This window comes from Gekko japonicus, unplaced genomic scaffold, assembly GCF_001447785.1.
Source record: "Gekko japonicus isolate JY-2015 unplaced genomic scaffold, Gekko_japonicus_V1.1 scaffold952, whole genome shotgun sequence".
Lineage (NCBI taxonomy): Eukaryota > Metazoa > Chordata > Lepidosauria > Squamata > Gekkonidae > Gekko > Gekko japonicus.
Window position 1 is genome coordinate 504,132 of NW_015173703.1, and position 27,067 is coordinate 531,198.

The window sequence follows — 27,067 nt, forward strand, 5'->3', positions numbered from 1 at the left end:
AGAACTGGCTACAGCAGCACAAGTCTTGGATTTATTCTAGAAATGGGGGGGCGGGATCCAGACAAAACATGCAACTTACCTAACCAAGTCAAAATGCAAATTTGACTAGGGATGAGCTAATGTTCCTCATTTCATTTTTTTTAAATGGTTCATATTTTTGTTTCAGTTCTCTGCTGCTGGTTTTACACTTATGTGCAGATGTTGTGTGGTTTCCATATGCAATTTTTAAAGTATGTATGCACACATATGTCCTACCCTGCGAAGCCCAGGCTAGCCTGATTTTGTCAGATCTCAGAAGTTAAGCAGGGTCAGCCTTGGTTAGTATTTGGATGGGAGGACTCCAAGAAATACCAGGGGCATGACACAGAGGCAGGCAATGGCCTGTCACCTCTGAACATCTCTTGCCTTGAAAACCCAAAGGGGGCGCCATAAGTCAGCTATGACTTGATGACACTTTCCACCACCATGCACAAAATATACACATAATGGACAATGATAGTGCTGAAAAGATATACGTTTTATGGGAGGAATTCCATGTGAAGATCAAAAAACAGCATAAAAATAAGCAGCTGGATGCAGCAGAACCGAGGCATAGTTAAAAGCGCTCTGTTTCAAATGGGAAAACCCCAGTATTTTTATTGGTTAGTTTGATTGCTGAGAAGACAGAGCAATAAACTGTATCACAAATCAAATCGCCCCCTTCCACCACTTGCAGTAAATGGAACTTTCACATGAATTCCAATAACCAACACTTCAGACTTAGTGCTTTCAGACAAGGAAATACTTAGAGAGAAAAAAGCAATGGATATTAAAAACTGCATCATTTAAGAATCTTTTTGCAGGACGTTTCATAGTTTGTCAACACAGGCTACATTTCCTTGCTAAGTTGTGCTTAACTATACAAACAATCCTGAAAATATGTATGCCTGATTCCTACAGTCCTTCCACCTAAAGGGGAGGAAGAACTATGGAAATCCAGTGTATTGTACATATGGATGCATACCTAGCAACACTAAATGTCAGGAGGTCGCACAACCAGTACTTCTTATGATCAAGCACATACTTCCTGTGAAGAATGTGTGTTAGCTGGACAAGCTTCTGCACTTCTGCCAAACGTTCATCTTTCCAGGGAGCAAATGCAAAGTGTTAAAACACGGGCGCTTCCATCTGTGCAGCTCGGTAAACAGGCTTGAGCCTTTGTGCCTGCCATACCAACCTGTCTCTCTGGATCTTCACAATCTTCTTCTGTCTGCTTCTTGGTTTTGTCAGGCCGCCAGGGCAACCAGTGCCTTCCTTCCCGGGAACGTTCTACGTGAAGCCAATTTTGCCATTTGGGCAGAGACTTATCCTTTATCTTTTCTTCTTCCTCTACATCTTCCTCTTCTTCATCTATCCAAGAGCCAAAACACAGCAGACGATTTTCAAAACTTGGCCTAAAAAAAAATCTTTTGCTGGATGTATGCGAGTTCCTAAAAAGGGCTCAAATCCACACAAAGGCCTTAACGTCCAAGCAGCCTCACTAGAAACCCCGCCGATTTCTTTAAACAAGTTGCAAAGATAACAGTTTGTGGCCTCAACTCCAAAAATCCCCTAGATTGTACCTTTAAATAAAGGAAGAAAGATGCTGGCCTAGATACCACACAGATCAGACACACAATTTCTGTACAAAGGGTCAGATCCAGACCCCCTTCAGTGAGCGGAAAGGCTCCTGCTCACACAATAGGGGGAGTGAATTCTTCTGACCTCACACTGCATCTCGTGCAATCTTCAAGGAACATGGCCCTTATGGCTGAATAGATTCTGAGCACATTGCTTCCTCACTGTGCTTTATTCTGAATCTTCTTTCACACCAAGGCACCAAACGTAATGCATCAAGTGGTTCTAGAATCCAGCACGGTATGAACTGTGAGCAGATGCAAGCAGCATATAGCCCACAGAAGGTTAAGTGGATGAAATTTTCTGAAACCATCGGGGCAGAAAAACGCAGCTGTGCACTAGAGTGCCTCTAATTTCAATGGAAACTCAATACACGTTGAGAGGCATTCATCTGCTCTTCTTGTCTACCCTATCCCATCCATCACACAACAGTTCTCCACCCTTTTCATTCTGTTAAAGCAGCCTATTTGAGGCTCATAAGCATGATTCCCCCCCCCTTGCCATGTAGCCATGGCATCGCCCCATGACTATTCTCTATCTCCCAGATAACGCAAAAACACACAAATGAAACTGTACAGGGAAGAGAACAAGCCCTCCCCCTCCCACAAGTGCTAAGGTCCCCACCTGAATCAGGGCCCAGCACAACTCTTGCATTTAGAAAGAGAAAAGAGACGCTTGGGAGATTGCAGAACTCTGTGCATCCTGCCTACTTTGGCCCAAAGAGATTTACCGGGTGGGTTGATGGCAATCCAGCCCCCTTTTTCTTGTTGATGCATCCAGGCCTTCCAGCCCTTTGCGCCCTTCTCCCCAATCCGAGGTTCTCCACTGTCCCAAAATGGTTCAAAGAACTCCACCTGTAATTGGGGATAAAACACACACATACTTCAGGCATTTTATACCTGCAAAACTGCAACTAACTCGTTACGTGCCAAGAAAGATGATGGAAATTTGTTTTAAATGTAAATGAAGGGACTGATGACGTAAGAGACAAAGGGAAACAGTAAAGGAAGCAAAACAGTACATCTATGGCAGCCAATCTGCAGGTGGAGCCTGGAGACCTCCTGGAATTAAAACTGATCTCCAGACAAAAGAGATTGGTTCCCCTGAGGAGACGGCCGCTTTGGACGGGGGACACCCCGCTGAGGTTCATCCCCGCTCCAAGCCCCATCCCTCCCTAGGCTCCATCCCTAAAATCTCCAGGCATTTCCCAACCTGGAGTTGGCAACACTAATGGCAGCACAAACATACCATGCAACATCAGCCCACATTCAAACTTCTAACCCCGCTGAAAGTTGGAAAACTAGCCATTCAAGGAAAATAAATTTGATCTCCTGAAATGACCAGCTGCAAAAAAAACCCCTCCTTTTAATGCTGTGTTGTTTTTATACTGATACAATTATTCTAATTGTAAGACATTTGGATTAGGACTCTGTAGAGGCAGTATAGAACTCTCCATGGCGGGGAGGGCGGGGTCCAAATTTAATAAACAAAATAAATAATAAATAAATCCCTACCAACCTCTGCTTTACCCTGAAACATCAGCCTAAACTTTAAAAATCTATCGTTTCCAGGAGCAGCTCAGATCCTGGAAAGTCTGCTGGGAGAAGAGAAGCTATCAAGAACATCTATTTTGAAGGACTTGCAAAGCTTGCCAATTAGATTCAGTTCAAGGCACAGTTTCTAATCAGGGCTGTGCACACGTGCCTGCATAAACACATAATGGGTTCGATCCAGACTAAATTGGAAATTACCACCAATTCCCCCATCCCGCTGCAGACCCCCCCTCATGATGTTCCTCCAGGTCCTCCATCTGCCAGGAGCAGCTGTTTGTGGAGATCAGCGGGAGCCAGGAAAGTTCCATTCCACTGATGAAAAATTTAGCCTGGATTCAACTCAATGAAAATTGTGGCAAGAAAAACTAAATTCTATGACCTGTAGCATAAACTAGCCAAACTGATTTCCAGGTGAGCAGGATAAGGCTGAGAAGCACTAAGAGGAACACGTGCAACAACAAGCCCAGCTCTACGAGACTGCCTGGGAGCAGCTGCCATTTGCCTCCCCCCTCCCAGAATGCTCCCCTGCAGCAGCCATTCGGTCCGGTCATTACAGCACTGTTATATAAGAGCTGGCACCTGCACGCTACTTGCTTTCCTCTTCCCTTCCTACCCCCTTTTCCTTTTGGGTTCTGCATTATCACATATCAGAAGCAATCATTTTGAATTTGCAAACTGCCTTGAATACAGGGGAGGAAAGGTGGTGTAGAATCATATTGAAATAAATTCCTTGCCAAAGCTTATGACTGAGGTGAGCTTTGAACTAAGGACGTTCCCAATTCCTTACTACCATGGCTAAACAAACATGCAAAACAAACGTTTTATCATCAGTTGCATAGCAACTTTTAACTGTGCTTAACTGCACAGTTCCTGAAAGGGGACAAAAGCAAGCAAGTTGGATATAAGGCTGGATGCAACCGGGATGAAAAAATTAATCACTGAAATTGTTTAGTCTGCAGTGGAACAGAAAGAGGCATGCAGTCGTTGGCTTTTCCAGTCTCCATGGTACATGCACTTCAGGCATTACATTCAATGTAGTCTTGAAGCAGGGAAACCAGTAATGAAACAGCAGGGATGAATATAGTTAAAGACATGTGTCCCCCTGTGACATTTCCTTTTTCGGTCTCGGTTTCGCTCCAACTTGGAGATGAAAATATACTTACTACCAATATATTTTAAATTTAGACTTGCTGGAATTTGAAACTATAAATAACAAAGCAGCCCTAATATGCACAAAAGATTATTGCTCCAAGCCTGAATTCAATTATTGTGCTATTTACTGCTAACTCAGGACACCACTTTCAAGGCTTACAAGGTACAGACTCATAACCTGTGCCAAATTCCTGAAATGATAGGGGATGTCCCACTGATGAGCTGCAAGGCCACAGGATGTAGGCCTTCCAGGTTGCATATATGCTTGCTAACTGCTGGACAGGTGACTAAGAGCCTTTATATAACTAAGGTCCCGGTCACATGGGCAGGAAAATGCGGGGGGGAGACGTGGCTGTTAGCCCCGGGGCTAAAAACCGCACGGTTGCTCGAGCAGACCTACCGATGGAGGTCCCGTGGTAGGGGGGAGGTGCCAATCACTCCACAGTCCTACGGCGCGGCAAAGAAGCGGGGCGCGGGGCAAACGGGGTTGGGTTTTTTAAAAAAACCCTCAAATGTGTGCATGCTCCCTTGGGTGCTTGTGCGCATCTGTGGAGACTTTGAAAAAAAAAACCTTTTTCCGAGGGGACATGGGTGGGCGCCGGAACTACCACCGGAAATGTGATCAGACGCTCGCCCTTGCCCCGCGGTTTCAGGAAACTAGTACCTCTGAGGTACTAGTTTTTTACCGCGCATTTTCCACGGGAAGCCTCGGGTTCGCCACGGGAGCTCGACGCTTCCCAGATGTGGCGGTGAGATCGCGCCCGGAAAATCCACCTATCTTCCGTCCCTCTAGCATGCCTAATGCTCCGTGTGACCGCAGCCTAAGTTATCCTGGGATACCAACATCTGGATTAAATTCCGCCTCTGAATTACTATTCAAGAAGTAAACCAGAGATTAACAGTCAGTGTCTCACAGCATCACTCATTCATGCCAGGATAAAGTGACTGTTTAGGTTTTGTCCTCTGGAATATGGGCTTCATAGTAATCAGTGAATAACCTAAATAGTCACTGCATGGTGTTCCAGGTACCCTTGCTATTTTTTTGTTTGCCCAGACAGAAAATCAGTGAATAACCTAAATAGTCACTGCGTGGTGTTCCAGGTACCCTTGCTATTGTTTGCCCAGACAGGAGTACAACTTCAGAGCTGCATGTGCATAAGTGAGTTTCTATGAACTGCAAGTCAGCATTTCACAGAAAGTTACACACAGCTGTCCCACTTCCTACTGGGACGCTTCGCTCTGCATGCTGAATACTGACCGAAACCCAGCCTGCAATTAGTACTCTTCCAGCAAAAAAGCACCCTTCACCTATCCACAGGATGATGGGGGCAAAACCAGACTACCACTGCCAGCAACTTTCCATGCCTTGTAGTGGGCCACAGCAGTACCCTAACATGGAGCATTTCACTGCAACTGGTATGAACAATATCATGGAAACTGGCACACATGCGACAGGGCCACCACAGACACCGTTTCTCAATTTGAGCTGCACTCCCTTCCCCTCTCAGGTTTCCTCAACATTTGAGTGTTACATCAGCACAGCATTACCTGCAAGGAAGCTTAACTAACCAGGGTGAGAAATCAGCTTCAAACCCTAGCTTCACATTTTGGTGAAGAGGGAACCGTATTAACGGCTGACAAAATTAGTGCTGATGTAATTCTTAATCGAAGCTGAGGAGGGATTCACACTTTAAAGGACAGGGGTTATACTGATGGGCAGGAGTACGTGTGCCCAGTCTGGTGCCCAATCCCATAACTGCAGTTGAGAAACTGTGCAAGGCTACATCTAGTCAAAGCTTGATGGGAGACCTCCAGAGGAAACCCCCCCCCCCAGCCTTAATCCCATAATGGAATGAAGGTGGGATGTAATAAATATTTGTAGAAAAAAATTCCAAAAACAATTTGCAGCTACTATAATAATGTACACAGATTTATTTATATTAATAAACATCTCTACTCTGCTTTTCTCTCCAAAATGTCTTCAAAGCAGCTTACACAATCATTCTCTCCTCATCTATTTTTTACTCACAACCACAGCCCTGTGAGGTAGGTTAGGCTGAGAGAGAGAATGGCTGCACCACGATTATGCAGTGAGCTTCCCTTGCAGAGCGAGGTTTCAAACTTGGGTCTCCCAGATCCCATTCTGGCACTCTAGCCACTGATTCTCATGTCCATCATCCAACCCTTCTCACACAATTTGTAGAATGTATCCTAATCCAAGAAACTAAGCTTTGAGACTTTACGTTTAGGAGATGACAAGTCTGGTGACAAATAGAAGAACTAAAGGAATTAGCAGAAAGACAGGCGGGAGTAAGAGATGCAGAGGAAAGGGGGGGGGACTGAATGCCTATTCCTACCTGTCCCCTTGTTGGCAACTCCTTCACATTGTCAGGTTTAAAGAAGGTAAAGTCCATCAGGGCCTGGAACAAAGACACAGCTTTCTCTGTATGGCCAGCCTGCCTAAGAAAATGGCACTGCTGAAGGTAGATGGCTGGGAAGAAAGAGACACAATGTCATATAAGAAGTGCTAGAGATTAAAGGCCAAAACACTGAAGCACCACTTTTGTTGGTCTGACTTTTAATGATTCTGAACAAGACTGAATTACAACAATCACATTACACATGAACAGCTGAAGAATTTTTAGAATGATCAACCACAGTTAGATCAGTTAATCAGTTACACTGAAATTAATTTGCATATTACCAATATAGGTAACTTTTCGGTATAATGAATTAAAAGGCAGCTCTATTACATTGGTATAATGAATTATAAGGCAGCTTTATTACATTGGTAAAGCACCATTCATTATTAGAAGGAAATACAAAAAGCATTTTTCTTTTACAGTCCCTATTGTAGTCAAGTGCCAGGAGCTGCCATAGCTTAGAAGGCTTTTCAAAAAAGATGTGACAGACAGCCATAATACTGGAATATCCCTGGTGGAAAACAACAGAAGATGGTTGCCACCATGCCCTGCTTGTGAGCACTCAGAGGTACCTGGCTAGCTACAGGTGGAAACAATGCTGGACTCAAGTCTGATCCAACAAGTCTCTTCTCATGGAGAGATCAGGGGTCCCAGAAGAGTGGGAAGTGAAAAGGGGAAGATCATAGCAGGAATTTTTAAAATATAAATTTAACATTTATAGCATTGTAGGTATGTGGGGTGGGGACATGAGTTGTGCATTTTGGATTCTTTTTCTTAAAACAGAACAAAAATGACATGGAAAGCTTGGAGACTATGAGTTTTTCTGCTGGTGAAAAAAGGAGAAGGTATCCTCTGTGACCACTCAAAAAACTTATGCTGAGAATAATGGGACCTGCATGTACAAAAGCCATGTGGGATGGTGGGGGTAGCATGGAGGAGAATTAGGTGGGATTGAATGAAAAAGATGACTGGATCTAACCATACTCATTTGAAATGTTAGAAATGGAGAAGGGGAGGGCTGGAGCTAAGTGGCAAAGGGAATGTTTACCTTGGTGATGCAGAGGAGGAGAATCAAAGCCTGTATTCACAGATACATTTAAAAACAGAGCCTATTTGAAGGCAGGAGGGCCACCATATCACGTAAGTGTGCACTTGAAGTCAGCATGCACATTTAGATTGCTCCCTCTGTCTCTGTGCCTTACAATCCCCCTGTCCATTACAATCCATCTGACTACAGGTTGTAGCATTTCCTAAACCAAAATGTTAAGGATTTTTGGATGCTGAGGGTTGTGACTCAGTGAACAGGATAAGACAATGCGACCTTGAGGCCCCCTCCCAGTCCTCCAGTTTTCTTAGAATCACAGAGTTGGAAGGGGCCATACAAGCCATCTAGTCCAACCCCCTGCACAATGCAGGATCAGCCTATGCCTGACAAGTGTTTGTACAGATGCTGCTTAAAGACTGCCAGTGAGAGGAGCTCACCACCTTCCTAGGCAGCTGATTCCACTGTTGCACAACTCTTACTGTAAAAACGTTTTTCCTAGTATCTAGCTGGAACCTTCCCGCCCTTAATTTAAACCCATGATTGCGAGTCCTATCCTCTGCTGCCAACAGGAACAGCTCCCTGCCCCCCTCTAAGTGACAGCCCTTCAGATACTTAAGGAGAGCAATCATGTCCCCTCTCAACCTCTTCTCCAGACTAAACATTCCCAAGTCCCTCAGCCTTTCCTCATATGGCTTGGTCTCCAGGCCCCCGATCATCCTCGTCACTCTCTTCTGCACCTGCTCCATTCTCTCCACATCCTTTTTGAAGTGAGGCCTCCAGAACTGCACACAATATTCCAGGTGTGGCCTGACCAATGCAATGTACATCCATAAGGATGTGATAAGCAATATAAGAGTTCTACACTAGATGGCACAATCCTTCATCTTACCTTGCATCTGTTTTCAGACCTCTTCTAGCACTGATCAAAGACTGACCTTTGACCCTGACCAGGATAGCCCAGGCAAGCCCGATTTCATCAGATCTTGGAAGCTAAGCAGGGCCTACCCTAGCAAGTACTTGGAAGGAAGACCTCTAAAGGAATACCAGGGTTGGGATGCAGAGGCAGGCACATCAAGCCACCTTTCTGAAAATGTCCAAGCCCCACTAGGGGTTGCCAGAAGACACTATGACTTCCAGGCACGCAACCGCATACACACACAAACACATACACACTAAAAAAGAAAAGATTGTCCTCTGAAATCTGGCATACCCCAGTAGCATCTTCATAGCAGCAGAAGGATTTGGGCATAATTGAAAATGACTGACAATTTTGTAATTTTCTTAATAAGTAAACGGGACATTGTCAAGTCAAATCTAGCCCAAGTTGGAGATACAGCTAAAAAGAGCATTAATAAATCCTCAGAGATTTCCAATGGTATTATTTTTATGCTCATGTCAAAACAAATTCCCTCCAGCACTCACGGAGTTCTGTACCAGTGCAGCAGAATTACAAGAAATGGGGAATATATCCACAAGAGTAGCTTCATTAAAAGCCTGGAAATATTTTGGAATAATATTGTTGACCTGATGGCAGACTGTCTCTTCTGGCAAGGCACAATTCCATTCTAGAAAGGAGTTTCAGTAGTATTGGTACCAGCTTGTCCAATTCAAAAGGGCCACTGAGCCTGCTGCGGATCCTTTTGTTCTTCAGCCCGTGGCAAGTCCCTACATGGATCACGAAAGTGGGATGTCCCAGTCATGGGCCACAAGTGGAAACCAACAGCTCTGCATGCTGTTGCAAGCCACTATGAAACTGGCAACTTTCATCCAAGACAAGCAGAGAGCCACAAACCAAGCAATCAGTTGTGATTACTCACCTCCCTCCTAACTCAGTGGGCTCCTATCACTATCCAAAATCCAGCATGCTGTTTCTTAAAAGGTGCCTAGGAACATCACCTTTCTAAAGAATGGCTTGGGAAGGGACAGTAGAAAGAGAGGGGGTTACATCTGGCCATGTGTTCATCACATTGTATTTATCACATTTGTACTCCACTCTTCCTCCAAGGAGCTCGAGGGTGGCATATGTGATACCCTCCCCCTCCTTTTCATCCTCACAACAACCCTACAGGACAGGTTAGGCTGAGAGTCTATGACTGGTCCAACATCAATCAGTGAGCTTCATGGCAGAGTAGGGGGTGGGAACTGAGTGTCCTCAATCCAGCACTGACCACTCTACTACAATGGACCTCATTCTAGTAGCAAAAGAACTGCAATCTAGTAACAGAACAAGCACCACTTGGAAATTCTTGCCTAGGGAAGACCTCCTCTCCCAGGCATAACATTGAACACACCAACAAACCATTATCTGCTGGTAATTGAAATAACACAGGGGACCGTTGGACTCGCACTCTCCACTCCACATGTATATGACAACACTTCTATATTTGCAGTGAGCCATAGTTTGTTATTAGATCTTGATCACAAACTATGACTTTTTCTCTTCTCTACAAATCCAAATTAAATGGTGGTTTGGAATCCTGGTTTGGAGAAAAGAGAATGAAAGCAGAAGCATTTAAATCTTAAGCTGTGCAGAAGCAGATAACACAATAATAAACACTATGAACAACAGAAACCAAGCCTCCTTCCCTCTCCTCATAAATCAAATCATGCCCATGCTGAGACAAAGAAAGTTTTTAAAAAATCTACAACCAAAAAAAATTCTAATTATTAATCCAACTGGCATGCTTTCTTGATTTGAAGACAGTTCAGAAGAGTAGCTCATACCGAAATGCAACAGGCAGCTGCCTCTGTAGGATTTTGAACTGGGAATGAGTGACTGACTGAAAGGATGTGTTGGAAAGGCTGGTTGGAGGGAGGCAATGAGAGCTGTGATTCATACAGAGTGACAGTGGGCAGCACTCTCCATGGGCAAGCAGTTTGACACAGCTCTCAAGACTAAAATTACCAGCAGAAATCGCTCAACACTACTCTTGCCCTTCCTCAAAACACACTGTCTCTTCAAATAGTGCCCTTCAAAAAAAAAAATGAGGGGGAAGACTTTGCTAATGAAACCTCTCTTCTAAAAAGATCTAAGATCAGTTTGATCAAAGGGCAGGATTCAAATAGGTTAAATAAATAAAATAAAGCTGCTCCATCACAAAGAAGTCTATCTTCACCGGAGGGAGGGGAAGCAAATAACTGAATCATCCCTCTTTCAACCACTCTTTGAAATCATTCCATACCAAAAAACAAAAACAGGCTTTCTATGATCTGACCTCCCAGGCTGACTTCTGGAAGGGAATTATTTGTTCCTGTGTCTCATGTTAGGATAGAATAAACTAGTGAAGAGCAACAGCCTCTGTTTCAGTGCACACAGAGTAAAGAGATTCGTGGCTTTCCAATATAACAGATATGATGAGCTTACCTAGCATAGCTTCTTCTGTGCCAGGCAGTGCAGGATGTGATACCATACTGCCATCCTGCACCGCTGACAAAGTGCTCAGGCATTTTCCATACAGGGCGTGGACTTTTGCAACAACAAAGGTGCTGAACTGACTCTGGCAAAACAAGAGATATTTCTGCCACAGAGCTGGGTTGTTGGGGTGCAAGAAAACCAATTTCTGCCATTCCTTGATCACAGCTGATGGCTCCCAAAACTCTGTGCAAAGCTTCAGCCGGGCCAGCTTTAGGTCAACGTTGTTGGGGTTGCTCTCAATAGCTTTCTCCAGAATAGCCAGCTTCTTCTCTAGGACTAGCCTGAACGACTTCTTTCTCTTTTCTTGCTCTCCCTCATTGATTGAGTAACAGCTGGGACCTCTCATGAGTTCATCCTTAGAACAAAAGGGAAAGAAAGCACAAAAGTAAAAAGAATCGAGCCGGAGAGTACAGAGCTGTTCAGAAAAGTCCACAGCCCTTGTCGATAGCCACCTTTTGGCAAGGGATGAAAGAGCCAGCAGACTCAGGCTCTGACAAATGACTCCTCCCAAGACATGGAAAAGGTGCTTTCACCCTTTCACTTCCACAGGTGCACCTACAGAAGCTTTGGGAAGAGTTTCCCCCTCATGTGTTATGTCCCCTGCTAATCATACAAACCTGACTTCAGCCATATGGCTCAGGACTGCCTACTCTGACTAGCCGCGGCTTGCCCGGGTCTCAGGCAGAGGAAGGCTTTCCCCAAGACCTCCCGTCTGAGATCCTTTAATTGAAGATCCCAGGCACCTAATGCCGGACCCTCCTCCATGAAAAGCATGTGCTCCATTGTACAAGAATATTATTATCAGCGGTCTGGGACCCACATGTCTTCAGGACCGTGTACACTCTGCAGATAAGAGCTTACTTGTGGTCCCCGGCCTCAAAGATACCTGGCTGTCCTCAACCAGGGCCAAGGCTTTTTGTGCCCTGGCCCGACCTGGTGGAACTCTCTGCCAAGTAACATCCATGCCCTGTGAGACTTAATGCAGTTCCACGGGCCCTGTAAGGCAGAGATGTTCTGCCAGGCATTTGTTTGAGGACAGCAACTGCATCCATCTTACCCCTTGGCCTCCCCTCTGCAAGATGGTGGCACAATTAGAAGTTTCAACCGCCATCTACTTAAGTTGATTGCTGTAACTTTATTGTAATTTTAATGTTTTAACCTCAAATTAGTATGAATATGGCTGTTTTATCTATCCTTGTACACCGCTCTGAGCCCTATTTACAGGGGAGGGCAGTATAAAAACCGAATTTAGTAAAAACTGAATTTAATAAATAATAAAGAACTACTACTATGAACAACATCCCCAACAGCTATTTAAACCAGGAACTCTTGGGATTCCAGACAGGCACTAGGCCTTCAGTGAAACAAAAGGAAAGGAAGAGAGCAGCTATAAGGCTCCAATAGCACTGGATTGTAACCCCTGACTGGTTAGGATATCAGCTTTTGTTTTTATAGTAATAACTTATTGTTTTAATTGTAAGCTGCCTCAAGCAGAACTATGACGAGGTGACACAGAACTTTCCTAAATCAATCAATCAATCAATCCGTGCAGAAGACCCCTCTACCCGAGACCCTGGAGAGCTGCTGCCAGTCAGACCTATGCAAGACTGATCCTGACGGACCAACCGCTTGATTTAGTATATGGCAGCTTCGTGCGTTCTCATGCCACAGTCCTTGCTCACCTGGAGCTTTTTGCATTGTCCCACATGACCCAAGCCAAAATACTAGGCTATATGGCCGCTGACCTGCCTCAACAAGAGGCCTGGCCCAGGAATTTTAAAACATTTAACTCTATATTCAGAGGAAAACATTCTGCAGGAAAACACATAGGGAAGGCAGATGTGTCATTTAAAGAACAACCACTGCTGATCCTTCACTTGCTGTGTGAGCCCAGTTTGCAATCTGCATGGCCAACATATCCCTAAGCGTAATTCTGGTTTGGCTGTCAGTCTCGCACCTCTTCTCAGGACTTCCGGCAGACTGTTCCCTTCACTGCACAAAAAAATTATTTTATTTTTTTCCCAGATCATGCTGTTTATTGAAAAAATTATTTTGAGCACTCCAGTGTCATTACAGAACATGCTGGAATTGATCGATTTGGTCATTGTTTTCATTGGTTTCTCTTTTTTTAATAGTTTTATTTATCATTTTACGAAGTATAATTATACATATACTGATTTTATACATAGATAACATTCTTGGCGTGATCTGGTCCACGGGGTCGCAAAGAGTTGGACTCGACTGTGCGACTGAACAACAACAAAACATTCTTGAGTCTACTGTTTATTCTTTTCCTTTATCCATTTATATATCTTAGCCCACACCTTTCTTGAAATATTTTATCATTCTTCCCTTGCAATATTACACTCAATTTGTCAATTTCTGCTACCTCCAAATGTTTTATAGCTAATTCTTTTCTCATTGGTATCTTCTCATGCTTCCAATACTTTGCTATTAAAATTCTTGCTGCTGTGAGAATATAGGTAATACATATACATCATTTTCTTTATATTCCTTGGGAATTATGTTTAACAGATAGATCTCTGAACACAGTCTCAGATTAATATTTAGCATTTCCATTATTATATTACTTATATTTTGCCAAAAAAAATCCACATTTCCACCACATGTGGAATGCACAAAAACTTTAAAAGCAGCACGTGTGCAGTTATTTATTCATTCTCCCCCTAATTAAAGGCAACAATGATTTTTAAAATAGTTGCAAAACCACACCAGGGATTGGTGGGCAAAGTTGCAGAGAAGGTCCATTTGTACCAAGCCAAAAAAAATCCACATTTCCACCACATGTGGAATGCACAAAAACTTTAAAAGCAGCACGTGTGCAGTTATTTATTCATTCTCCCCCTAATTAAAGGCAACAATGATTTTTAAAATAGTTGCAAAACCACTCCAGGGATTGGTGGGCAAAGTTGCGGAGGAGAAGGTTCATTTGTACCGAACACAGGGAGAGAGCTTCTCTAAAAATGTTTCATCATCTCACAACACTACACTGCAGTTTTAAATCTTAACACACACTTACTTGAAAAGACACAAAATCCATCCATGTTTTAACATCCGTAGGATTCTCTCTGACTTTCTTGTTATATTCTTCCACTTTTGACATTAAACCAGAGTTCTCATTCTCACAGATCACTTGTTGTTCCTCCTGCTTCAGTGTGTCATGCCCAGGGGGACCCTTTCCCTGTAACCATAATGTGGTCAATGGATCATAAATCCCAAGAGGATTTACAGAGTTTGTAGCAGGGTCATCATTTGTGTCCAGTTGTGAAACTGGTATCCAAGAACTTGAACAAGATGGGGAACCCTGACTTTTACTACGAACTGGAAAGCCATCCATGCTCAAGAACTTCAAGCCATCTTTTGTGAAGTAGCGCTGAGGTCGCCTGTGGGATCGCTTTTTCTCTGCTGCTGAATTTTCCCAAATTATATGTTGCCTCTTCTGATCAAGGCCAAGACAGAAGTCACCTCTCCTCTTGTACCTTTAAAACCAAATTGGTAAAACTAAGTACTTGCAAGTCAGTGGGCAAACAGGAAATAAATACTTTTCAAACAAGCCATGGATCGTCAGAGTACTATCATATGCTTCGGTTAAGTAGCAAGGCAGAAACCAATCCCCATGAACTAGTTGTTGGTTCTAAAGTTCTACCATCTTCTCTGACAATCATTCCTGAAGCTCACTGAGCTCCTTCCACATCTGGCTGGGGGGGGGGGTTCCAGAGATCCTTTGGGGCAGCATGGGCAACAAAATTTTATTTATAACATTTCTTTACTGCCATTCAACCCAAATAGGGTCCCCAAGGCAGTGACCATCAAAGCATTAAAACATTTCAACATTAAAACAACATTTAAAATAAAGTATATATAAAATAATTCAATAAAAACATACAGACATAACACTGAAAACAATGGAGGAGGATCAATAACAGATATTGGGGATATGCCAAACAAAACAAAAAAGACTGCACCCACTGGCAGAAGACAACAATAGAGGGAGACTGATTAATTTCCCTGGGGAGGGAGTTCCAAAATTTTTGGCACCATGACTGAGAAGGCCCTTTCTGGGGTTGCTAACCATGTAGCCTCAAATGGCGAGGGCACTCAAAGCAGAACCTCCAAAGATGACTGGAGTGGATAGTTAGGTTTGTATGGTAGAAGGCAATCTAATTTCAGCACCCTGAATTGAGCCCAGAAGCACAAGGAACTGCCTTATACTGAATCAGACCCTTGGTTAGTCAAAGTCAGTACTGTCTACTCAGACTAGCAGCGATTCATAGCTGAACCATGAACCAAATCATGAACTGATACCTTGGTTTGTGAATCGAACCAGTTAGTGGGCCCTGTTTCCTGCTCCCTGCCACTCAACTGTTTTTCGTGAAGAGCAGAAAGCTTGGAGCCATTTAAACCCCCGCTTTCTGCTCTTCACAGACCACCACAAACCACCTTAAAATTTGTAGAAGTTCATGACGGGTGTTCAGTTTGCGAACATTGCTTTGCGAACCACAAACTGGCCAAAATTCGTGAAGTTTCGTTCGTGAGCCGGTTTGTGCCCATCCCTAATAATGAACACAGTTCATTGGATGCAATTATGGCTTTAGGGAGCAAATTTCCTCAAAAATGTCAGCTGGAGACAAAGCATCACTGCAGCACATTATAAATCACCTGAGATTCTCAAGGGCTCATGCTAGGTATTAAAAAGTAACCTATTCAAAACTGGTTTAGACACCTTTCTCTTCTTCAGAGTCACTCTTCATAACTGTCTCCTCAGATGATTATAGCACCTTTGTAACGAACAAAACATTGTTCCACTGGAAGATGTGAAAACAAATTCAGCCATAGACAGTTACATACCGATACATACAAACCGAGGTCCCAAATCCTGGTCTCCCACTTGCACTTCTATATCACAGTGCTACTCTTAGCTTTACAAGAAAGATGAAACTTCATAATGCTAAGAATACCACTTGCAACAACAACACCAATTATTCCAGAGCACTTATAAGGCAAGTCCTTTAGCCTAAAATAGCAAGTGCTTTTTGGTCCAGACAGAATTTAGGACATGATTTATCCAGCTTGGAGCACATGTAACTTGCATGGGTCTCCCACAAATGTAATATCTGTGCATTCACAACTAGCTGAAGGCTGGCAATCAAGTGGAATGGCTCTACTGACCTCCATGGGATCCCCACCCCCATGCACATACAAGGCTACATACATCAAAAGATGGATACAGCAAAATATTGTCTAATGCTGCTATTTGTCACCATTGATGATTTTTCAGAGGGTAGCCATGTTGGTCTCCAGTAGAAAAGCTAGATTCAAGTCCGTTAGCACCTTAGAGACCAACAAGATTTTTGCAATATGAGCTTTTAGAGTCAAAGCTCCCTTCACCTGATATCAGGGCCAGATCTGATGAAGGGTATCTGATGAAGGGAGCTTTGAGTCTCAGAAGCTTACACTCTGAAAATCTTGATGGTCTTTAAGATGCTACTGGGCTTGAATCTAGCCATTTATCCCTATTGTAAGTCTATCAAGAGACAGACTGGTGGAGAGGTCAGAGTGTGAAGCAGGATCCAGGTTCAAATCCCTACTCAGCCACAAAGCTAACTGGGCTAGTTGCACATTCCCCTCTTCTCAGAGTTGTTGTGAGGATAAAATCGAGGAAGAGAAAACCTCATATGGTACTCTGATTGTCTCAGTGAAAGGGCAGGATAAAAACCTGAATGATGACCCTCACACCCATATCAACTTTTGTGACTATATATTTCATTACCTTGCAATGTTCCCTCTGTATAGGGACTTGTACTGCCAGTTTGCAGGGTCTGGCTTCTTATCTGTTCTGAACACTTCTGATGTCAATCCCTGAATATCATCAAGCCAAATCGAGTGACTGCTCACATCTGACGTTTTGTCTCCTAAACTGCAAAAAAAGGGGAAATTGTATTTCTTAAATACATAGAAAACCCTATCATTACAAAACAAAAAGGATTACGATTCCCACAGTAAATTACTAGACATAAAAAATCAGCCGTACCCTGATGAGAATGCTGGCATAGCAGGAGAATGAAGTTACTGCTCAAGCAATGTAGTATATATCCAAAACAGACCTAAGGAATCTTGGATTAGAGTTAGTTTAAGCAAAGACTTAATTATTTCTCACAATATTTTAACCTAAAAATATTTCCTTTGTTCTTCATATTGTTCTTCATTTATAATTGCCTGGCTTATAGAGAGGCTTTTTTCACATACTGAACTGATGCGCAATAAGTACACAACCCTTTTCTAGTTGTTATTTTGCTAGCTGTGCAGTTGCTTACTATGTTAATGCATACTCTGCTATTATTATGACATAGTTTATTGTTAGCCGCAACTCCGGGTCTCTGTATTATTTATGATGGGGGAATTTAGCTGAGAGACCTTTCTTTAATAGGTGCGCAAGCCAAGGATTGTCCTCCAACTATACCAGAGTCAGAACCTTCTTGGAGTGGCACAGACGACAGACAGGAAATATCTTTTGCATGTCTGAATAGCCCTGGATCCAGGAGTGAGTGGCTGATAGGAGTGAGTGGCTGATAGGGGCTGGCAACCTCCCTTCTCCCCCCACCTGTTCTCAGCCTGTCAGGGGGAAAAGGTCATGGGAGGACAAAAAGTGCTCCCTGGAGGTTTCAGAAAAACAGCCTCTCTGTCAGGCCTTCCCCTCAGCCCCACTGTTTCTACAGAAAATGCAAAAGAGATGAGAACTGGAGGGTGGGTATCTGGGAGAGTCAGGTTCAGACCCCCCCCCCTCCTGAGCCAGGACCCTGTCGTCTGGGTCACTCGGGGCCAATCACTCAGCCTGGTCCACCTCACAAGGTTGTTGGTGGGGGATGGGGCAGTTGAGGGTGGAGTCTGGTGTGCCTCCTCAAGATCCTCAGAGGTACGACACGGGAAGAGAGGAAACAAAGAGCAAGAGATAAATCGTAGCTGTGCTTGGCTGCTGAGACTGGGTGTATGGGGGGTGCTGAAAAACTACCTTATTTACTTGCAAGGAAGATGACGTGTCTCCTAAAAGTGCTATATATACAAAAACTAATTCGTATGGCAATATAAGATACTCCCTCCCTTTTATGGTATCCCTTGGGGAAAACCTAGTTTTGCACATGATTAAATGCATTTATTGGGGGTTTTGTAGATTCCCCAGTAAATAAATTGCTTTCACTGCCAGGAATCAATTGCATTTGTTTGTATTTTGAGTAAAAATAATATTGTTAATTGGGTTTGCCTGTGTCCTTTATAAAGTTTGTATATCCAGTACCTGGCATTACATTTATGGAACACATGGTCTGGACCAACAAAGTGAGATTTATGTCAGATCCAGCCCTTGTAGGAAATGATTTCGACACCTCTGCTCAAGACCAATATACATTCTGTAATAAATAATAATGAAGCGTACTTACGTACTTCAGTTCTACTCCTCCTTTTCCTTCGTTTCCACCATCGTCTCCATCCTCAGTGTCTGATTCTGAATCACTGACGCTGTGATCCCCCCTGCTCCTTTTTTTCACTTTTTTGTGACGTCTCTTCTTCTTTCTTTTCTTAGGTGGCTTCTGGAAACCTTCACTGGCTTCGCTTTCTCCTGATAATTCCAATTGGCTTACATGCAAATGAACAAAATTGAAGAATGAAGCAAACTGCAGTGGTGATAAAGTCTGCAACCCAATTCTAAACATGGAAGGAAGACAGAAAGACCTGCCATGGAATGTTGGGAGAACTGTTAAAAAAAAGGATGAAATCTGTTCATAGGTTAGAAAGCAGGCAGAAATCTGAACTAGAGTCAATTTCTTTGCAGGATTTAAAAAATTTCTACTCACCAACAGAAAGCAAATATCAATAGGTAAAATAAGCTATAGGAAATACTTTATCTCCCTCCTAAGGGCTGGTTTAGGCATGATGACTGGCAAGCATAGACAAAAACACCCTGTCTAATCCCAGACGCAGCTGGCAGGCATTCCTCAGATCACAGAGGTTAGTTTTCCATCCACTATGATCACAAGAAGACCATCCTATGGTAGCCATGCCCAAACGGGCAGCGTGTTATCACACTTAACATGGTTCTCCACATCGTGGGTACTTCATGCATGCAGCACAAAACATCCTTGCGAATTAACCCTATTTAGCAAACACGTTTAAGGCCAATTTAAAACAACAGAGATTTCCAGTACAAGCAACGGGGGGGGGGGGGCTGAAATATTCTTGCATCTTGTATTCTTATTAATAAATTGTTTAGGAAATTTCAATGCTGCCTCTCCTGGGAATCTGCCCAAGGCAGTTTACCAAATACAACATAATAAAAAACATAAAAACACCATCAATTATTAATTAAAACCCAGCATTACAGGGGAGAAAAACACAAAATATCAAGCTGTTTAAAATAAGACGCAGTTCTCAGGTGAAACACAGACTTTGCAAATGATTTTTAAATCAATATTCTTACATAAAACAGTGATCCAAAAGCAATTCTTTATAGATGTTATTTAACTTTAGAAAATGCACACATTTTCTAACCTAATTTAAGTATATAATTATCTTATAAATTACACTGGTATTTACCATTGTTATGACAGCAGATCTTTGACAGCACAAAGCAGGAACATCAAGATGTTCCCAATAATAAACAGTTGGTTAAATCTGAGTAAGGGTCATCTAGAGTTCCATAATTCTACTTCCTGATGGTTTTGAACTCTGTATCTTTCTTCTGCAGAAAGGATAGAAAATTTGGGGCAGGAAGGGAAAGAGTTACATAACTCCTCCTTCCTCACCTCCCCATTCCTCAGCTGCTTTTCTTCAAAAAATGCTAAGAGGAAAAGTCATGAAACAGCCAGCCATGTGACATTTGTTTCTAAAATGACAAATTGTCTTTGATTCTTTAAAAAGACCACTACACTGCAGATTTCTGGGAAGAAGCTGAAGTTACACTGGAGAGGACATTAAATTTTGGTTCAATTATTATGAAAGTCATTCAACATACAGAAATGCGAACTTTGAAGTATTCTCCCTAACTGTCTAAACTTGAGTTATAAAATCCAGCAGAATATAAATTGGGTATATTATCTGAAAAGTAAACATGGAGCATTTGTTCTCAAAACAGTAAACATTAACCTAAGCTTACTGTCTGGGATCCAAAGGATGGCATGAAGTGTTCTACATGAATTCCAACTTGCTTCAAACTGCAATGAAAGCCAATTTAACAATGAGGGGAGTGAGGTCACAACAGCACCTCCATCCATATTCTGGTGCTGCAGTTGTGTGGATGGAATTTTAGAATAAATTCTGCTTCAAGAGGCTAGCAAGTTTCAATTCAATTCAAATACCTTTTATTGGCGTACAATATTAGAAGCATTTACCAATAATACAATCCAAAAGAAATTATAAGATAGATAGTCGTGGCTATGTCAGGCCTAACTCAAGTTGTCACAAGCTAGATTTGACCATACAAAAGATGCCTGAATCATAAAATAAATTGGCATTCTAAACTTTTAAACTTAAGTTTTTAGACTTATAAATTAAGAATCATTAATATGGTCAGGGTCACTCTTCCGTTTTATAAAACCATGGAGAAACTTAGCGGTCAGTTCAATGATCTCTGGATCTTGTGAAGCAAGGAGAAATTGTACCTTGATTCTATCTGATTGGCCTGCTACCAACCTAAGGGGGGCTTCTATAAATTCCACTCGAATGTCATTTAACAATTTACAGTGTAAGAGTACGTGCTCAACAGTTTCTATTTCCCTTCTATTACATCCACAGAACCTGACTGAATAAGGAATTTGCTTATATCTCCCCTCAAGAATAGCAGAGGGGAGAACATTAAGACGGGCCAACAGATAAGCTCTACACATTTGCGGTGAAGTCAGGCAGAAAAAGTAATATGGTAGAGCACCAGAAAGGGGATAGGCCCACCTTACTGAGGAGCACCTTCCGGAGGCAAGGGCTCTGAGCTCTTGCAACTCTATATCAATAAGCCTCTGAGGCTAGCAAGTTAATCCACAGTGAAGGTAAATGTGTTTCACTGGGTTTAGGAAAGCAAACTCTTTACAGGACTGGTTTGTATATTTATCTTATACATTACTGTAATTAGTGGAAACCCACCCTGTATCTTCCCCAAGCACATTTCCCCTATGGCTAGAGAAACTGATTTTTTAAAATGTTTTCACGCAATAAAAGGCAAAATAACCTAACAACTAGGGTTGCCATCTCTGGATTGGAAAATTCCTGGACATTTGAGGGTGGAGCCCGGGGAGGATAGGGCTGGGGGGGGGGGACCCCAGGGGCAACCTTCCGGAGGCAAGGGCTCTGAGCTCTTGCAACTCTATATCAATAAGCCTCTGAGGCTAGCAAGTTAATCCACAGTAAAGGTAAATGTGTTTCACTGGGTTTAGGAAAGCAAACTCTTTACAGGACTGGTTTGTATATTTATCTTATACATTACTTTCCATGTTCCTGGAAAGCCTCTAAATATGATCACCAACAAATGAAAAGCTACCATACAATTCTCAATTCAATGCCAAAAGAAGAATTTACTCCATCTACAAAAATGAAGGAAAAAAACTTTAAATAAATCTTTAAATAATTAGCATTATTACAAGAATGTAGCCAAAGTTCTATAAACAAATGAAAGCTGCCAAAGAGCACACTACCTTTGGGGTGGGGGTTTCTCTGAGGCAAGGTCTGTAACCTCTAAAGAGTGTTGGTGAAGTCTCAATGCATCTTCATCGCGGAAGCTTGAGTTGATAAGCCAGCTCAATTCTGCTAACACAGAAGAAAGGTAGATCAATACAAAGAATTCCCACGATGTTCTGTAAAGCTGGGGATTTATTTGACCCGCAGACAATACAGCTTACAACAAATGTGATTAGGACATCAATAACTCATGTATTACAGACTCTGGAAGTTTCATGAAGACATGTTCTAATATACAAGCAGGGAACCTGCAAGGACTTGTAGAGGGCATCTCATTTTCCCCTGCACCGCCCCCATGTTATTTCTCCTTTTCCTCTCCCACTGCTTCTCCCCTTTCCCTGCTCCCTTCTCTCCTTCCCACTTACCAACCACCCTTTATTTGCCGCCAGACATATCTCAGTCTTCAGCTTTCCCTCCTTCTTTCCCCCGACAGTCTCTCCACAGGAAAAGTCGGATCAAGGGCTGCAAGTTGTGCAGTAGCAAGTTGCTTGGGTGAGCTATGTAGTGGCTGCCTCTAGGCCTGGACGAGTCATGCAAGTTGTGCAGTGGAAAGGCATCTGGCAAGTCACATGGTGGCCACCACCAGGACCAATCTTGACGATTCCTCCTTCCATCAAGGGATGTGACAGAGAAGGGGTGAAGCCATTTCCAGGGCTGTTTCGACCTTCCAATCTACCCCTGTTCCCCTCCCCACTTTGATTTACAGAAACCAAAGCTTGGAAATCTCAGAAATAGTGTTGTGACTGTCCAGCAACCCACAAAAAGGTCACTGAGATCTCAGAACGTAGTCTTGCAAGAGCTAAGTGGGCATTCACTTCTCAAAGCTACAAATGTTGTTTCAGTTGTTCTGGAGAGCTTTAATCCCCCAGTGTGTGTTTTAGATTTCAGATCCTTCTGTAGACCACCTGGGGTTTCCCTCTGGTTTGTAGAAAAATTCCTCCCTGACTGTCTGTGGCTCCACTGTCTACATTTTGTCATTCACACTCTACGGACAGCTTTAGAATTACATATACAATTCTGAGAAGATAGATGCCTCCCATCTAACTGTAAAACAGTATTTTACAGGAACAGTATTAAAGACACTTTGACTATGGCACACAATCAAGAAGGATGGAACTACATCAGACATGCATTTGCCACAAAAAAACCCCAACAACCCAGCATCCAATTGCCCTCATTCTGACATGTCATCATTACATTTTGGTATTCCTTGTTACCACCCAGTATGTCAATAATACAGAGCAGAAGCATAGACACATAACATGATACACATCATGTATTTGGAACAATACTGAAATTTTGCCTTTCATTTGTATAGGCTCTAATATTCTACATATTAACCTCAGTGAATTCCACTGGAATTGGAACTTTTCAAACAAGGTTAGGGCTGTCTGCCAATCATGATGATTTCACTATTTTTAGAATTAGTTTTCATATACCCAGCAAAGAGAAAGTAGGATACATATTTCATCTTTATCACTTCATCTTTTTAAATTGAATCCATTCCTTCTCTTTCCCCATCAGTTGCCTAAAGCGTAACCATTCCTCAAGAACGAATTTCATTTATATATATCTTTGCACAGCACTTAGCACAAAGGTGTGGAGGGGGAGGGATTTGTGAATTTCCTGCACTGAGCAGGAGGTAGATGACCCTGGAGATCCCTTCCAACTCTATGATTCTATGAGTTCACAGGACAGAGATTGATATATATTCACTGCCCCACCAAGTCACCAGAAGCAGTAGAATTAATCAGGGATTGTTATGCAAATACAATTTTGCATCTCTTTAGGTTTTGTATACTCTACTGCAGGTGTAGAGGCAGGAAGTCCAGAAAGTTGCATCCGGACACAGAGTTCCAAAAACAACAACCTTTATGTCTCTTTTGGTAAAAGCAAAGAATACAATACTTTGCATACATTGGCAGCTTCAGCACAGACTGTTATGGGTTTGCTAGGGTACCAGACCCACAGCAAGGCTGCAGCCAGCCAGTCCTCCTAAACACACTTACTTAGAAAAAGTTAATTTGCTTCTAAATAGATACGGTTAGAATTACAGTAGATGGTGGAATCTATGGATGCATGCTTTAAGACAGAAGTTAGGGGAAACAATGGCTCCACATTCCAAAAATAAGGCACCTTTCAATACTTCCCCACCCCCACGGCCATAAGAGCTAGACCCTATAAAGATTTTGTTATCTCTGAGAGTTTGCATGTTGCAGAAGATTATGGGTTGAATGGAGTAAGATGATAGTTCTCAAATTGTGGGTTGCGGCTTTGGAGTGTTCCTGAGCAAATGTGGATTTGCCTTTGCTTACTGTACCACTTCACTGTGAAATATAGCCTGTTGTTCAGTAATGCCATGTATTTATAAACAATAAACATACAAAATAAAATATAAACTTGTTCGACTGTGAGATTCTTACCCTTTATGTTGGGGAGAAGGAAAAGTCACAAGGTTGCTACTTCACAAGCAAGTTGCAAAAAGTACAGAAAATTTAGAAGTGGATCTCACGTCCAACAGATTAATAACCAATGTGGGAGGAAGAACATTTTATCCAGCCCTACAATCACCTTAACATAAGGTGAATATCTCTTTAGGATCTCATATTCATGAAGAGACATGGTGAAGTGGCAACTCATCAAAGCACAACAGTATTTTGGAAACACAGAGAATATTATCTAAAATATTGGGGATGAATAAAGTTTAGCAATTTGCATTTATTCCATATGTTATATTGGCTATTTTATACATGTTTTTGTGTAATATTATTGTCTATCAGAGATTTTGAGAAGCAGGCACAGTAACAACAGATTTACAGTGCCATCCCAAGCACTCTTCCCTGGGAGTAAGCCCCACTGAATACAGTGACTTGGATAGTATTCTGAGTAGAACTATTTAAGATTATTTTCTTGGGCCCCAATCTACGTGCACTTGGAAGCAAGTCCCGCTGAGGGCAACAGGCGCTACAGACCAATTCTCAGCACGCTTACTTAGAAGTAGGTCAATATTTTTGGCGACATTCCTTCTCTCATAATCACGGTCCGCATTGGGGACCGCCATTCCTTCTTATGAATAAATGAAGCACCCACCCTCCTAAGTGCATCTCCATGGCAGGGAACTGCTTCACCTGTTGAATTCCTGCCTCTCTGGGAAAGGGAAGGACTGTGAGTCCAGCGAGACTTCCTAGACGCTTAATGGGCCTCCTGAAAATCTGAGGTACCAAACACCCGTTTCTGAAAACGAAATGCTCTCAGTTTGCACAAAGAATGAAGGCAGCAAGGAAAGGGGGACAGTCGTGCAATACAGCAACACGGGGTGTACCCACTTTTCTAATTCTCCCTCCACCTTCCTTTCTGGTATAAGCATCTAAATGAGACCGCTGGCAACATCCCTTTGCCTACATGTCAACATGTGGTTTGACATATGAAAACGACTGTCTGGAGAAGGTTAGAAACTTAGGCTTTTTATGGGAAGGGGCAAAGATAGCAGACACTGGCAGACTAGGCAAAGGCTAAAGGGCAAGTCAAGCAGAAGGGGCTGGCGGACCCGGGGGTAAACCGGAAGGCCTGGCAGACCCAACGGAAAACTGGAGGTCCAGCCCACTTGGGGGAGGGGGATTCGTTACCTCTTTTGGAGCCCTCGCTTTCGTTTGCCGGCGTCTCCCCGGGCTTAGCCGCACCCGCAAACGCAGGGAAAAGCGCCATCGCATCTGCCCACAGACCGCTCACGAACAACTGCCCCTTCTGTGACACCGCCAAACAAACGGCGGCGAGGCAGACAAGATGGCGGTTGTACCTCCACAGAATGCTGGGATATGTAGTTTCGCTTGAGTTCGGTTCCAAAATGGCGCCGTCTGCTGGATACCAAGAAGAGGCCATCCAGGTTGTTACTAAATACTAACGTAGCTCTTTTGGCTAGAGATCCACGATATACGCCGCTCTGATTAGGTTTGTTGTTGTTCAGTCGCACAGTCGAGTCCGACTCTTCGCGACCCCATGGACTAGATCCCGCCAGGCCCTCCTGTCTTCCGCTGTCCTCTGAAGTTTGCTCAGTTTCATGTTCGTTGCATCGATGACACTGTCCAACCATCTCATCCTTTGCCGTCCCCGACGTGGAATAAAATGAACAACAAACTAGTCTTGTAACAGAATGTTGTTTCTTTATGTGGACTACAGCGCACATTTAATGTAGGGGTCAGGTTAAGAAACATCAGGGTCGAGAGCCATGAAATATAGTATGTGCAGAGTGAAACAAAGTTATGTAAAATACAAATCGAATCAAGTAAAAGGCAGAGACCATTCATTAGTTTTGCTAAGTTACTAACTTAACACGTGTATTGGGTAGGAGGACATCCTCTTGTTCAGGGCCTTTTTTGTGGAAAAAAAAGGTGCCAGAACTCTCAAGGAAAATGAATTTTCAATCTGTATACTGAAAACTCAAGAACGTTTAAACATTTAAAAAATAATTTCGTTGAAGAGATTCTGGAACTTCGTTCTGTTGCGTTCCCCCAGAAAAAAGCCCTGGAAAGGTAGCACTAGACGACCACAGTTTACTTTTACTATAATACCTTAGCAGGACTACCCCTTGTAAAATTATATGTGAAATAATCATTCATCTGACTTCTTTACCCACAGTTACAGGAACTGGTTCATAAGATGCCATACGACATCTTGTTGTTTGCTGAGATGGTGGAATTATTCCAACCCTTTCTAAAGTTAAATTATCCTGGCTAAGCTCCTGTATCTTGAGCTTCTCCACGTGCAGAAATTTGCCAGATGGAATATATGTCTGTCACTGTTTAGCCAATAAGAGCACATGATGGGATCCCTTCCAGAAAAAGACCACCTGTGAAACAATTTACTGCAGCGTGTCCCCACATCTCCAGCATAGCAGTTAACTCTTCCTCATAGGCCAGTAGGGAGGTGAATTTATTTATTTATTTAAAACATGTATTATCTGCCATTCTACCTCAAAAGTATTAACTGCCTTTCTACTAAAGGACTGTGGACTGGACTGTAGGATAGTTAGGTGGATAGGGAACTACTGGAGAACTGTTATCAATGGTGTTTCGTCTGAATGGAGGGA

General features: G+C 42.8%; 1 protein-coding gene across 1 annotated transcript in view; it reads right to left on the reverse strand.

Moving 5' to 3' along the window:
* NRDE2 (NRDE-2, necessary for RNA interference, domain containing) overlaps positions 1-25,732 on the reverse strand; it is a 32,699-nt gene extending 6,967 nt beyond the window's left edge. Inside the window, exons 1-9 of the mRNA XM_015423258.1 lie at positions 25,608-25,732; positions 21,939-22,047; positions 18,703-18,894; positions 17,036-17,182; positions 14,285-14,744; positions 11,194-11,599; positions 6,719-6,852; positions 2,387-2,510; positions 1,217-1,389 (exon numbers count right to left, since the gene is read on the reverse strand). Coding sequence (XP_015278744.1) covers positions 1,217-1,389; positions 2,387-2,510; positions 6,719-6,852; positions 11,194-11,599; positions 14,285-14,744; positions 17,036-17,182; positions 18,703-18,894; positions 21,939-22,047; positions 25,608-25,686 — 1,824 coding nt within the window. The 5' untranslated portion in view covers positions 25,687-25,732. The remainder of the gene's footprint in view (positions 1-1,216; positions 1,390-2,386; positions 2,511-6,718; positions 6,853-11,193; positions 11,600-14,284; positions 14,745-17,035; positions 17,183-18,702; positions 18,895-21,938; positions 22,048-25,607) is intronic.
* Positions 25,733-27,067: the final 1,335 nt, after the last annotated feature.